This window comes from Neolamprologus brichardi, chromosome 1 (assembly GCF_056152115.1).
Source record: "Neolamprologus brichardi isolate AB-2024 chromosome 1, ASM5615211v1, whole genome shotgun sequence".
NCBI lineage: Eukaryota > Metazoa > Chordata > Actinopteri > Cichliformes > Cichlidae > Neolamprologus > Neolamprologus brichardi.
The window spans coordinates 12,441,569-12,456,628 of record NC_142104.1 but is presented as its reverse complement, the minus strand read 5'-3'; the positions used below and the strand labels follow the sequence as shown (position 1 = coordinate 12,456,628).

At 38.5% G+C, this 15,060-nt stretch overlaps 1 protein-coding gene across 1 annotated transcript in view; it reads left to right on the top strand.

The window, feature by feature from the left end:
- Positions 1 to 14,281, top strand: part of frmd5b (FERM domain containing 5b) — a 74,693-nt gene extending 60,412 nt beyond the window's left edge. The window contains exons 6-14 of the mRNA XM_006779857.3: positions 2,302 to 2,425; positions 3,826 to 3,913; positions 4,031 to 4,119; positions 4,824 to 4,887; positions 5,314 to 5,405; positions 5,487 to 5,561; positions 5,668 to 5,736; positions 5,852 to 5,958; positions 10,591 to 14,281. Coding sequence (XP_006779920.1) covers positions 2,302 to 2,425; positions 3,826 to 3,913; positions 4,031 to 4,119; positions 4,824 to 4,887; positions 5,314 to 5,405; positions 5,487 to 5,561; positions 5,668 to 5,736; positions 5,852 to 5,958; positions 10,591 to 11,183 — 1,301 coding nt within the window. The 3' untranslated portion in view covers positions 11,184 to 14,281. The remainder of the gene's footprint in view (positions 1 to 2,301; positions 2,426 to 3,825; positions 3,914 to 4,030; positions 4,120 to 4,823; positions 4,888 to 5,313; positions 5,406 to 5,486; positions 5,562 to 5,667; positions 5,737 to 5,851; positions 5,959 to 10,590) is intronic.
- The last annotated feature ends 779 nt before the right edge of the window (positions 14,282 to 15,060 follow it).

The window sequence follows — 15,060 nt, the reverse complement described above, 5'->3', positions numbered from 1 at the left end:
TGTTTAATCATACGGTAAACATATATTTCACTGTGTGGATGTGTGCAAACGTGTGAGCAGATTGTGTTTAAAAGCTGAAAACTCATAGGGTTCATACTGTTGTTTACAAAGGGAATCGGAGTTTGTTGTTTTTATGCTGAACTGAAAATGCTTTTTTTTTAAATAACAGTATGAAAAACCAACTTAGATAAACTCAATGTAAAAAAAAATCATCAGTTTAATTTAAGATGTTTACATGCTTTGAAACCAAATCTGAGAGTTCTGACAAAAAGACTTCCTGGTTCCTCTGGGTGTTAGACTCATCAACATGCAGAGGGGTGAGGTGCATTAAGAAACAGTTTCCCTGTCACACACACTACCAAACATCTCTGCTGCCAGGATTCTGTCTCTCAGACATTCCCTGAATCTAAATGTCCTCTGTGTCTCTTTATGTTCCTACAGTAAATAATACAAACCACAGTGTGCCTTAGAACGCAGGCATTAACAAAATTGTGCATTTCACACTAAAATAATGTAGACGAATAAACAGAATAACAGGCCAGAAAAGAAATGTAATTTTTTTTGGGTGAACTGTGTCTTTTAATTATTTAGCAATAATCACTTGAGAGGGAGAATAACAGTTTGAATAAGAAACAGCAGCCTTGAGTGGCTGCAATACAAATGTGGTTTCAACCACACCAGTCTTAAGAAATATTGTATTTTTATACACCAGATAAAGAGAGTTCATCTGTGGGGGCTTAAAAACATTACATATATATAATATACACTTAATGCAATGTATACAGTTTATTTGTGAGTTGGAAAACATCTCAGCAGTTACGACAATTACAACTCTGATACTATCACATGGGCAAAAAACATCCTCAATCTTTTGCAGCTGACACTGTAATTAAGTTAGCTGTCATTAGCCTGGTTACAGTTAGCAACATTTATCATAGCGCCTATTTTTATGGTGGATCTACTTTTCTTAACCAAACCAAACACAACAACAGCTCAGATGAAACTGCGAAACTTTGCAGATTTACATGCTTTTTAAATATTTTCAGTCACAGTGTCTTTTATGCTCTTTTTATTAAGTCTGTCTTCTTTTTTCGGTGGGGGTGGGATGGCTCTGTGAATGCTGTGAAGCCAGGAATGAGAGCTATTCCACCAGGATTTTCCACCACTGAGTCACACTTTTCACCATCTGAGGTGACATGAGTCCCCCTTTACAGTATAGAAGAGTCATATTCTCCAAGACTTGAAAAAAGTAACCAAGAGGAAGAGCAAAGGCGTATTCTCATCTCAGATCACTTGTTTTACAGTGTGCTTAAATTTTGTTATTGACTTTTTGCCCAATTATTCTAAATAATTACTACCTATGTTAATTTGAAGTAAATTACCATAGCTGTCTCGTGCTGCACATCAATCCTTTAGACACAAATAACACATTTGAAGTTTTCAACTCTGATAAATTCCACTAAACTGATATTTACTTATTACATTATGTTGATCTTTGCTTGAATGTCAAAGTTTTGATTCAGAATAAAGATTCGTGTATTCGTGAGCAGATGTTTTAACCTTGAAAAATTATAATCTAAGTTTAATCTTTTTACTACTATTAGTTTAAAGAAATGTCTTTCAGTATCATGCACCCCAGCACAAACTCTTTTCTGTCAAGGCCAACCACATAAATGAGAAAGTCAAACATTGTCACTGGTAGCTGAACACAACATAAACTGAAATAATTCTGAGTAAAAGGAAAGACCTTTTAATGTCAAAATTGACAAAGTGAAAATATTTTTCACTGTTTTCTATGTGACATTTTCATGCTCAAAGATATACTGGGCAGCAGGACGGAGATAATATTCTCTTAATACTGAGAACATACTGTCTCTTTGTGTATGATTATTCAGCTTATACAATTTATCTTTAAACTGAGCTAATAAGAACAACCCCTGTATGATGAACATAATTTAGTCCAGTTGTGTGTTTGAAAGTTCAAGCAAGAAAACCAGCTGTGTCTGAAATGTTGTGAGTATTCAAAATGCTTTTTCTGACTGTATATTTAGCTATGATTTCTTTATCCCATAATTGGTTGAAGGGTCTTACATCACAAAAAAGTGACTCATGGGCCAGCTGGTAGCACATACACCATCTAATTTATTACCTCAGCAGTCCCAGTTCCAACTGGCCTTTTGCTATATGTCATTGTTTCACACTTAGCTTTACCTATCAATTAAAGGCAAGGCAAAAAGCCAAACATAAAATCGTTTTAAAAAGTCATCCTTTGCTTTTATTTCTTTCTTTTTAATTTTCCAGCTGAAATTGGTGACTATGACCCTGGGAAACATCCAGAGGGCTACAGCTCCAAGTTTCAGTTCTTCCCGAAGCACTCAGAGAAGTTGGAGCGGCGGATTGCTGAGATCCACAAAACTGAGCTGATGTAAGGTGGCATCTGTCCAGATCCCTTCATATCTGTGTAGTCTCCTTCAGTTTTATCAGAGGCAAGGTGCAGGCATCACAAGAGCATAGCTGACTTGGAGCACCTATGCAATCAACTATTCTATATAATATTAAGCTTCTTATTTAACTTACATGAGTGCGGATGCTTTTAGATCAACATACGGCAACATTGGAATTCTCATTTAGGATATTAAGACAAGATAGGCAAGCATAATTTCTTATATATTGTAAAAAGTTCTGAACTTTTAATTATGTAGCAGGTATTGTGAATTAAAGGCAGTGATGTAGAGGTACCTAGATGTTTTTTCTGTCATATGGTACAAAACTTTTAAAGAATGTTTAAAAAAACATGAATATATTTTTTTTTACTGTGCTGGTAGTTTGTTTTAAGGTTTTGGAAAAATTGTAGTTCTTCTGTGGATTTAGACTGACTGGATAATTTAAGACCAGCTCAGTGATGTTGAGACTAGGAGTACATTGTACAATGTTCTGTACAATGTTGGAAGATGAACCTTGCAGATAGTATTCCTGGGCAAAAGAGGATTTACTCAAATAAACAGCTCCACAGTAACTTATACTTGCTGTATATACAATGTACAAAACCCAGGAGGACGCTGGCACTGGGTATAGATTCAATCCTATACTGCCCTCTGTTGCTCATTTCCTTCCCATTATTAAGTACATTCCCTGGAGTTAAGTGTCAAAGGTTGTCCCTAAAACATTTTGCATAAGAATAACAGTGTAATTTGCTAAGATACACGAAACTTGAGTGTGGCAAAGGGATAATGACGTTAATTCAGTTTATTTCAGACTGCCTGAGCAAAAACAAAGAGCTACAGTATGTTCTCCAGCCGAGCTAATGTGACTCATACACTAGTTTCATCAAGGATTATTAATAGAAGAAAATGTAGACAGCAGATTGATTTATAATCCTTTCATTCCTGTGGCCAGTACAACAGCTGTTAGAACATTATAGTCACTGCTTTAAAGTTTGACCTGCAGGGCTAAAAACTGAAGTAAGCTTTTGTTTGATTCTTTACACACAGTGAACAGATTTAATTATGTATCCTTGAGCTGCACAGTTTACACCCTGGTAGCTATAGACATTTAAAAGAGTAAGTAGGTGGTTAGAGACTTTTTCTTTAGGTTTTGTTTTGTTTTGTTTTGTTTGGGTTTTTTGGCGGGGGTGGGGGGGGGGTATTAATCAGCCTGCTATGTGCTTTTTTATGCCAAGGGTTTAAATTTATTAAAGTTATTTGTATAACTGTTTTAGGTTAGTTATTAGAAATGAACATAATCTTCACATAAGTCTGTCTCCATGAATTAAGAGTTGTGATAGAACCCAGTATGTTGACTTTATTTATTTAACTTTTTTCCCAGAGGTCAGACTCCTGAAACATCAGAGCTCAACTTTCTTCAGAAGGCTCAGATGTTGGAGACCTATGGGGTCGACCCACATCCATGCAAGGTTATCATTAAGATTTACAGTAAAGTGCACCCTAACATGAATGATTGAATGTCATTGTGATTTAAAATGTTAACTCAAATCCATGTTTTTTTACAAAAAACACGGATGTGCTGTCAGGATGTGTCTGGGAACCCGGCTTTTTTGGCTTTCACCCCTTTTGGATTCACTGTGTTGCAAGGAAACAGGAGGGTTCACTTCCTCAAATGGTGAGTAGAGATAAAGAGTTGAAACTTCACTTGATAATCATATTCATATCAAAGGTCTGTACTAGCAAGACAGTGACTTTATTTTAAATAAAATCTCCCCATCAGTTGCAGAAAAAGCTCAAATATGAATTAAGCATCAAAAGACTTTAACATTTAAACTTATTTTAAACTTTCATGCCCATGAATATATCAGCTACATTCCACTTCAAAATGACCTCAGTGCTTTAAATAAAGTAAAGGACAAATAAAATCCTAAACTTAATACAATTTCACGCATTGTTGGAAAAAAACACACAAAGTACAGTACGATTTTTAAAATATTGTGAAATGTGATGCAAGAGAGTCCAAAGAAAAATAAAAGTAACCAGTGATCCATACAAGAAGATCATACAACAGTAACCTTTGTAAGACCGCAGAGAAAGCTACGAGGTTTTCACAGCATCTGACTTGTTTTGTTGTTTCCAAATCAGCGTTTGAGCTCTTGCAGGTTATTCTTGTAATTTTCTGTTTGTAATCAATGTGTTTAGACTTTTCAGCACAGAAACGAATCACTGTTAGCCGTGTTAATTTACCTACAGCTCTTAATATTTTACAGCCTTTTTTGGTTTATGTCTCTCCTTTCTTTTGCTCACTTTCTCCCCTATTCTTTCTGGTCTGATTTCTTTGTTACTCTGTTTGGTCCGTCTTCTTTATTTTAACCTCAGGGAGGAGGTGACCAAACTTAAGTTTGAAGCAAAGACGTTCCATATATATGCAAATCAGAAGGAGGTATGTGTATTCATTATTAAAACTCTGCCTATTCTAGCCTGTGGAGCTCAGGAAGTTAAATGAGTGCGGCCGTGTTTTATGCATGGAGACTCTGCCACTGGGGAGCCACTGTTCTATATTCTTAATGCGGAAATAAATGAGGAAGGATTTGACAAAAATGTGTGCTACCCATAGGTTTTAGCAGACAAAAGAGTAAAATAAAGACACTGTGTTAGAGGCGGTTGATGTTTAGATTAGAGGGATTATTTCTTTGGGGTTTTCTTTGGCTGATTGGTTACAGTGCCCTTTAAATATATCTGTATAGACACCTTCTCATATTCTAAAACTCAATGTAGGCTTTGGTTTGAATGAGAATATAAAGCCTTTAGATAAAAAAGAATGTTGCTTTCATCACAAATATGAGTTAATATAGTGGACTGGTTACAGGATAAGAAGATCATACTGACTTACTTTGCACCTACACCAGAGGCCTGCAAGCATCTTTGGAAGTGTGGAGTGGAGAATCAGGCCTTCTACAAGTGAGTAAAATTACATACAAAAACTGAATAGGTATCTTTTCATTTAAGCTTATGACTGTATTTATGGTTTTTCACTCACAGGCTGGAGAAGTCAAGCCAAGTCCGCACTGTGTCCAGTAGTAACCTCTTCTTCAAGGGTAGTCGCTTTAGATACAGGTATCAACAGAACAATATGTTTAATGCAAAGCATGATATGAGAATACTAAGTACAATTGGGAGTTTTCAGTGCTTGCCGTAGTGGTCACGTTTCTCTGTTTTTTAGCGGAAAGGTTGCAAAAGAAGTAATGGAACAAAGTGCTAAAATTAAGAGAGACCCCCCGGAGATCCACAGGTAACAATCATAACAATCATGCAATGATTAAATTATGTAACAAATTGCTTAAGCTCTGAATGCACTGTCACATGTGTTTGTTTGGGGCTTCATGCATACATGTGTTTTCTCACAGGGCTGGTATGGTGCCTAGTAGGAGCTGTCCATCCATCACTCATGGCCCTCGTCTAACGAGTGTGCCAAGGACCCGACGAAGAGCTGTGCACATTTCCATTATGGAAGGTAAACCACACAAACACAAGAGCAAAGTGTAGCTGAAGCTCTCACTGTATTGGTGGAAGTCATGGGAGTCAGTTCTTAAGATGTATTTGCAAGTGTGCAAAAAGATGGCTGTTTCACCAATAATTTTACCTAGTATATGCCCATACTATAGCATTGTTTGGTCAGTGATGTTAGTCTATTAGTGGATGGTTACTATTAACATGCTGACATCATAATATATCATGCATAATGAAAATTTTGTGGATATAAATTATTTGCTATTGTTACTTTATGAAATACAAGTGCTTTTATTGGGCTTTATAAGTGCACAAATACTGCACATGGATCATTTTAGACTGTTGGTAGCTAGGTAACATGATGGCGTCACAATATCTATAGGTAAGTGATGGCTGTGATGGTAGAGCAGGTTTTCTACAAACTGGAAGGTCCACTGTTGTTGTCCCCGGCTCCTCCATACTGAACCCTGATGAATCCATTGGAGTGTGAGAGTGCTTGTGAAAGTTAGATAAAACACTAAGACATAGATAAACACTGTATGAATGTTCATGTGACTGTGTAAACGAGACTTCTAGCAGAAGGTGACATGATTGTTCACACTGAAGAGAAAGCTATTCTTCTTCTGGGTGCTCACTTTAGAGGGCATCTGCCTCTATTTCACCCTATCCACAGGTCGTCGTCTGTCACACCAGCCCTCTGCACGTCCTCCCTGACTATATCCATGAATCTTTTCTGTGGTGTTCTTCTTCTCCTGCCAGACAGCTCCATTTTCAACACCCTTTGTCCAATATATCCACTAGATCTCCTCTCTTAAACAAAGTACCTGCACATCCAAACCATCTCAGCCTTGCCTAACTTTGAATCGAAGCCGCTTGATCTGAGCTATCCCTCTAGTATACTAATTTCTAATCTTGTCCATTCTTTGTTCCCAACAAAGAAACTTCAGTTCTGCCACGTCCAGCTCTGCCTCCTGTCTTTTTTGTTAGTGCTACCAACTCCAAACCACACATCATAGCAGATATCAGTACCATCTTGTAAGCCTTCCCATTCACTTTTGCTGCTATCCTTCACACAAATCACCCCCTGACACTCGTCTCCACCCACTCCACCATACCTGCATTCTCTTCTTCACTTGTCTTGTGCACTGTCTGTTGCTTTAGATGGTTAATCCGAGGTGCACTATAAATCTATCCCATAAGAACCATCAGAGTTCAAAGAGGAACCTGTGTGCCATATTTGGTTGCTCAAATCCTGATAATACAGGCGGTATTAAATATGTTGCTATAGCTCAGATCGTTTTAGTTCATTTCTTTTCCTTTAGTTTACTAATATAAACACTTTATCCACTGTGCTTTTTTTCTTGTTTAAACATATAAACTCTTCCCAGTTAGGCCAGGTCTTACTGTAGCTACCTAAACTTATTAGCTAAATTGCTGATTTCCATTAAATGTGGGGCCCTGGTGTTGAGGCATTACACTTACCTCAAAATATAGATTGTTATTATCTTTTGAAAAATCATTTTATTGGTTAATTTAGAGATATCACAGTCTGTCTTATAGTATGCCCTGGGGGATCAGTCCCCCAGGGCACACAAGAAATCACTGTCTTAATCCTGTGATTTGATCTGGGTTGCACAGCAATGGCACAGCATTTTTTTGAGGTTCCTTATAACACTATCAGACATAGCTGTGAGTACCTGCATGGAGAAAGAGCGCAATCTAAGTGCTTTTCCATGTTAACAGCCTACCTACTTGCAAATGTCAGTCGCTTTCTCTGTATTTTTGTGAGATCTCACTCTTTCTCTAATGGGTGTGCTTTACTGAAAAGTGCACACACTGCTGTGCCCATCAGCAACTGGCCTCAGGTATTATTTTGACATGAGAAAGTCATCCTGTCAGTTTATAAAGGGCACTTACCATCCTGCCTTTCCTCCAACAGGCTATTAACCTTTTGCCAATGCTGCCACTGAGAGTAAGTTTACTCTTTGCCGATCGGCCTCAGTCACACTAATAAACTTACAACATAGCCTGTCTGCAAAAAAAGAAAAGCAAATAGAAAAAAATGCATTTTATCAAACCAGCCTTAGTTCTTGTCCTGGACTCTGACATTGCACCCCAGTGCATCAGCAGGGAAGCAACCCCCCTGTGTTTTGTCGTGTTGCTATATTTGCACTGGTATTTCAACTGGCAATGATATCTCAGCCTGAAAAAAGCTCCTGCTGTCAGGGACCATGCTGTGTTTGTCACAGCCAACAGCAGGAGGGGAGGTCGAGGTGAACTGTGGCACAAGGGGACCACATTCCTGGGCCTTGTCTTTCACTCTGACTGTCTTTCTATTTATCTACCGCTGTCAGCCCGCCTAACAGCATGTGGGAGCTTACTGCATAGAAGGGAGTAGTGCTGCTTAGCTAGACCAGTCGCAGTTGGAGACAAAGACAGACAGCAGACAGGCAGAGTACAAAGAGGCAGTTTTAAGATTTAGAAAGCGAACGGATAGCAGTTGAAAACGTGTAGAAATTCAATTAGAAATAGTGCTTTTGCTGTTGTGTAATCATGGTGAAGTGTTTGATCCGCATCAAGACCAAGGTGAATGTTCATCTGCGTATGATCAACCATTGTTATCGGGATGTGAAGGTGCGTGTGCTGTCTTTGGGACCCAGGCTTTTGGGCAAGGCTCTGGGAGTCCTTCCCCTTTTCCCCGCTCTACCGGGGGGATCTGCAAACTCAGGCTCTGGACCTGGGTTGAGACAGGAGTCCAGGGCTCCTTCTAGGCTAGCTGTTCCACTCCAGTTACATGGCTGCAGCCCAGCAGGCAATCATGCAGGTAAAAATCAGGCTGGTTTTGTTGGATTGTGATATTTTTTGATAGATTTCCTGATTTTTAAAACTGATTTTTTTGTGGTTATATTTCAAAAAATGACAGCATTAAGTGACTGTGTAAGACATTGCTAAAATCTAATGTGATAGATAGAAAGTTTGCACTGTGATGAACCTCCAAAAAGCAGCTGTGAGATATGAGAACTGAGTAAGTTCCTAGAAGACATCGGTTTTATGTTGCATGCTTACTTTGGGGTTACAGTTGCCATTTGTATTTCCTTGGACATAGATTACATGATGTGAAGGCTAATTTTCTTCTGCATAAGTTGTGAAAAGCTAGCCATTAAAAAGAAATCCAGCTTCCCTTATGACTATATTAGCATAAGAGATGTCAGCACAGTGTTAAAGAAAGCACAAATGTACCAGAATATTCTGGCAGCTCAGTAAGCCAAGCTCCAGAGGCTTGTGGAAACTTTGCTTCAGAACTAATTAATAAGGAACAAATGAACGTAATTTCCCTTTAGACCTCCTCTTTTATGTGCTATAAGGGACAGGTTCTTTATATCCACTTTTATATCTATAACTTTCAGACATAATAAGCATGTCTTTTCCAGGCATCTACTAGTTATGTGGATATTCATGAGCAACTATTAATTGCTGCATACCTATAAAAACTGTCTATCCAATGCAATGGCACCTACATGTGTGGACTCATAAAGGTAAAGCTGTTATTTCCAATAAATGGTAAATGGCCTGCATTTGTATAGCGCTTTTCTAGTCCCTAAGGACCCCAAAGCGCTTTACACTACATTCAGTCATTCACCCATTCACACACACATTCACACACTGGCGATGGCAAGCTACATTGTAGCCACAGCTGCCCTGGGGCGCACTGACAGAGGCGAGGCAATATTACCAGATCAGCCTGCAAAAACAACATGATGGATAGTCTGTAAGTCAGTCCTCCATTCTAGGTATTTTAATACCGCCTGCTTTCAGAAGAGAAAAACAATACAAAATGATGCCTTGACAGTCAAGTAGGTTTGCAATCTACAGTCTATTTTATGGGGTAGTGGTTCACACATGAAAGATCCATAGTTCAAGTTCCTACTGTACTCTAAGTGCTGTTTTCCAGGCTGGATAAATAGGAGGATTGCATCTGGAATGGTGTCTCGCGCAAAATCTGTGGCAAATAATACATGTGGATCCATCTACATCCACGCATTGGGGACAGACAACCTCTCTATGTTTAAGATTAGGGTTAAAGCTTTCCTTTTATAATATTGTTTAATTTAGTTAGGGCTGGATCAGGTGACCCTTAATCCTTCTTTAGTTATGCTGCAATGGGCCTATTAGAAGAGTATTTCTTCTCCCTTAGTTCTTCACTCTTCTCCACTCATCTGTTTTCATTCTCTTTGTGCTTTCACACAATCTCTGCATTTAATCATTAGTTTTTATTAGTCTTTGGTTCTCTTCCACAGTGTCACTTTTGTCCTGTCTCCCTCCCTTTACGCCCCAACCAGTCACAGCAGATGGCTGCCCCTCCCAGAGCCTGTTCTGCCAGAGGTTTCTTTCTGTTAAATGGGAGTTTTTCCTTCCCACTGTCACCAACTGCTTGCTCATAGGGGGTTGTCTGATTATGGGGGGGGTCTTCTCTGTATTAATGTGAGTGTTTAGTGCTTTTTAGATGAAACTTTGTTATTGTCCTGGATCCCACATCTAAGAAAAAATCCCTTTTTTAAGTGGTGCAAGGAGCACCAAACTTCCTTCAGGTTATTGAATCTTATGAACTCCTGTCTTTCCCTGCTGTTTGTGTCAGGTTTGGAGTCCCTTCGAGACAGTGCTCACTCCACACCGGTGCGCTCAGTTTCGCATGGCGACTCTTTCATGCCTTCAAGGGGCCAGACGGTGGATGGCAGTGAGGCAAGCACGTCAGCAGTCATCTCAGATGAGAACTACAGCCCCTCTGACAGCGTGCTGCCTACACCTGTGGCAGAACATGGAATGGAGATGCCTTTGGCTCGTCATCTCAATGGTGCCCCCTGCAGCATTGACGAGGAGGAGTCAGAGGCAGGGACATCAAAAGAGGGGCAGGCCACAGAATTTGGGCACAGCAGGAGAGAACAACGTATGGTCAAGAGGAGGCCCGCAACATCTAGTGAGGTAGAGGAGCTCAACAAGTTTATCCTGAGCGTGTTGCGTCTCTTCCTGGTTACCATTGGACTTCTGTTCGCCCTGCTGCTGCTTCTCATCATGCTGACAGAGTCGGACCTGGACATTGCCTTCTTAAGAGACATCCGCAAGACACCTGAATTCCAGCAGTTCCACTTTGAATACTTCTGCCCTCTGCGGCGCTGGTTTGCCTGTAAGTTACGATGGATGGGAGGTTTCCTTGTTAGTGAGGCAAAGTGAAAACATATCAAATGACTCAAGAAAGGCCTCCGCTCATGGAAATTGGATACAGATAACAGACAGGTCAGAAGAGAAGGCAAGAGGAGAGAAATGGATGGCTCTGTTCCTGATTTCAACTAAGCTTCTCCCAGGAATAATCCTGTCACAAGCCACGTACTGTCCCCTGAAGAGCCTTGTTTATTACGTTTGACCATCACTATGAGGAAAGGAAATGTTACTTTAGAAATTCAGGTCATCAAGGTATTTTATTTTTTCACAAAATCACAGGAGCTGGGTTTAATTTGAACACTGTATCAAGTATGCCTGAGTTCTCTTCTTCAACCACAGATAATAGTTGCCTTTATTTTTTTATTAATTTATATGTTGTATCATCACTGTAATACAAAACGATCTGAGGTGTTGGGGTGCAACTGAGAGTTTAAGACATTTAAAAGATTTAAAAACGGAGGGCAGACTATATCATCAGTTTTTATATCAAATTAACAATATTCATGGTGATTAAATGTAATTATGGCTGCTGTTTTCAGGTGGTGGGCTTAGAGAAAGCGTGAAATTGACGAATAAGCATTACTGAATGTAGATGAGTCCTGAGTCAAACGTGTTTGCAAATATTATAGTTTTATACGATTCTTAGGCAGATGCAAATAGACGTTACACATTTCTCCAGATGTACTTTACAATCCCAGATTGTAAAGTTTAAAAACAGTTTAAACAGTTTAGTAAAAGCAGTTTAAAAACACTGCTAAACGACTAGTTGTAGTAGCTTTGTGACACGGGTGTGTGATGGTGCTGCCCTGACAGAAGACTTTATTAGCGGCCAAACATCTGCTGGCAGTTTTTGTCCAGACACTAGGGAACTGTTAAAGTTTTATCATCCAATGACTAGAAATTAAGCCTTTTTAAGGATATAAATAAGTAATGGAGTTTATAGGTTTACTGTTTAAGAAATAGCAGCCAAATAACTCTAATAACTACAACGAACTTCTGTGCGTGAGGAACAGTTGTCACTTTGCTGTAGTTACTTTTACAGTAGTTATAAAGGTGATGGGACTATGTGAGCTAGCGCTATAATGGTAGTCAAGTGTCTGGTCAGTTCTTTGACTACTGCAATCTGTAGGAGTAGTTCATCTTGATGTGCAATACTGTTAATATAAAAAAGCAGATCCTTTCTATCAAGGGAAATTTGACTTTGTTTTACCTTTGTAAAGTGCAAATATTAGTGCAATTTTCCAACAGTAAATAGTTAAGAGTTTGTTTTTAGTTGAAGACCCATGTTGAGTGACTGTCATTCACCTTTGTTTAGCTCTGCTGTGTTAAAAAAAAAAGTTATGCATTTATGTGTAATGGCTGAATATATTTAAATCATTTTTGTACCATCTTGTTAACGCACCGACAGTTCCTCACAGTGACTTTTAATGTACTTGAAGCTGTTTTTCGTTTGTTTTTGTTACAGTGGATCTATGGTTTTCAGCCCTGCACTCACAAATGAGCCTAAGATAAGTCATGTTTACGTCGTTCTGCAACCTTCATCAACACCAACCAAAGAAACCTCTGTTGTCCCATACTTCTGTCAGTTTGTGTCAACAGATGGCAAAATAGTCTGCTGTCCTTCTCCGGCCTTATTTCTTGTATTTCACAGGTTAGCCTACAGTGTGTCTTTACAGCCCAGAGCAACAGAATCAATTCAAACTATGAGGTCAGTTTTCACTCTAAAAGTATTTGCCCTTTTAACAAGCCTACAAGTGCTTAGGATGCTGTGCGTATACAAGGAGCAATCAAAAGATTTTGTGGCTCTGCCCATAAAAAAGCAAAAAATCATACCTGGTATTAGCTTGGCTTAGGTCACATGTTGCACACATCTGAACGTCTTTCAGTGCTGTTGACATTTTGAGAATGCTCCCTGGAAGTGGTGTCCGACCACTTGCAATTACCTGTGGGCAATGTCATCATGGACCTCAAACTCACGCAGAGAGCTAAGATGAACTTTCTGTTTTCACCGAACCATCATGTTGACTTTCATCACTGGAGATGAGAATCGCAACTCAAAGACCAAACAGCCAACAGTGTTCAAACCTGCAGGCGCCACAACAGTTCAGGAGCTGACCAGTCTATTTTTCATGAAGTTGCACACTTCCCCCAGGGTCGACACCGGGTTGTCCCTTTATGCCCTGAAGCTTTAAAGGGAGCACATTTGAAGCAAACCACCTCAGCTGTGGCAACAGCCAGAGATCCATATATGCCTTCCCAATTTTGTCTCCCTGAAAAGTTCCTAGATTCCAAAACTGAAATTCAACTTCAAGGGTTAATACTTTCAGACCCTGCGAAGCGGGTGAGCAACAAGCCATTTTTTTTTTTAGAGTTTTTGCCCCTAATAAAATATCTCTGTGGAGCTGCAAAACATATTCAGACCTTATAATGAACATGACACAGCCTGTTAGCTATGGATTATCAACATTAATAACTGATACAACATGCAGTAGGGATTTATATGAATATAAATATATCAAATAAATATATGTAACCTTGTATTTTTAACATTAATACCATGTTTTTATTGTATTAAAAACGTTTAGAAATTTGTTAACAAGAAATAAACATTTTTAAAAACTACTTGCATGTAAAAGCCTAGAGTCCAACCTCTGTTTGGGCAAATTATTCAAACTGAAAAAAGTCTATTTTAATTGTTAGTTTGAATTTGAATTATTATTTTGATAATTGGCAATGAAAGAAAACAAACCCTAAAAACATAGCCATTGCTCATTTTCATCAAGTATTTTTTGTCATAACCACACGCAGCTCCGCAGCTGTAAGCTGGAGTCCTGTAGAAGATAAAATGCACAATCACAAATGTGCAATTGATAAATTAATGCTTTAAAGCAGGGATGTCAAATTTATCTTATATTGTGGGTCACATTAAAGCCCATGCTTATTTTAAGCAGACCAGTGAAACTCCCCTTTCTGTCAGTGTAAAGAAGTTTAACCCTTAATCCCCGAGATATCTCAATATCAGAAGAAATTGAAATTTCAACAATGTGTTTCAGTTTTTCTGCATGATAAAGAAATGCTGCTGTAAGAAATGAAAGAAATCTGTCAATATGACTCTTTGGACTTAAATTGTAAGAAATAATTGCATGAAATTACATCTCACCGCCCAAAATTAATGTAATTATCAAACAAAGTGACCTAATTTCTATCAGGTATGGTTTATACACTGGTTTTTTTTGGCAGAGTTGCAGAATTTTTGGATCGCACCTGGTATGGTACAACATGCTGAATAGACATATGTCATACAAAAAAAAAAAAAAAAAGCATGAATTATGTATGCAAAAAAAGAAGGCTAATACAGGCAAGTGACTACTTAGAGGATTTCAGTTTTGCAGGTTCCTGTAGGTGATTTAGAAAGTTGATGTGTTCAAATCTTATTCAAAGTTAACACAAGAATGATTGCTTTGAGAGTTGCTGTAGTGTTCAATGTGGAGCTTTAAATGCTGGTTTTATTTTTGTACCTGGAGCGAAAAAAACAGAAGTATTAGCACCAGTGTTTTCCCCTTTTAGTACAAAGTTCAGAGAACAACATAAGCATCTAATGAAATATTTATATTTTAATTTAAAAAAACAAAAACACAAAAATAGATTTTGGGGTTGTTTTCAGACTTGACTTATTTAACCTTCTAGGACCCAGCGTCCACATATGTGGACATGACATTTTGGGTTGTCTAGACCAAAATACTAAATTTTCCTCTACAAGTGTCTGATATCAACATACGAGGACACGATACTGCCACTGTTCTAGCGAAATTTAAAGTGAATGTCCTAATATGTGGACCTCATTTTTCTCATAAACAAAAATGAGGTAAAAAAAAAAACAAAAAAAAAC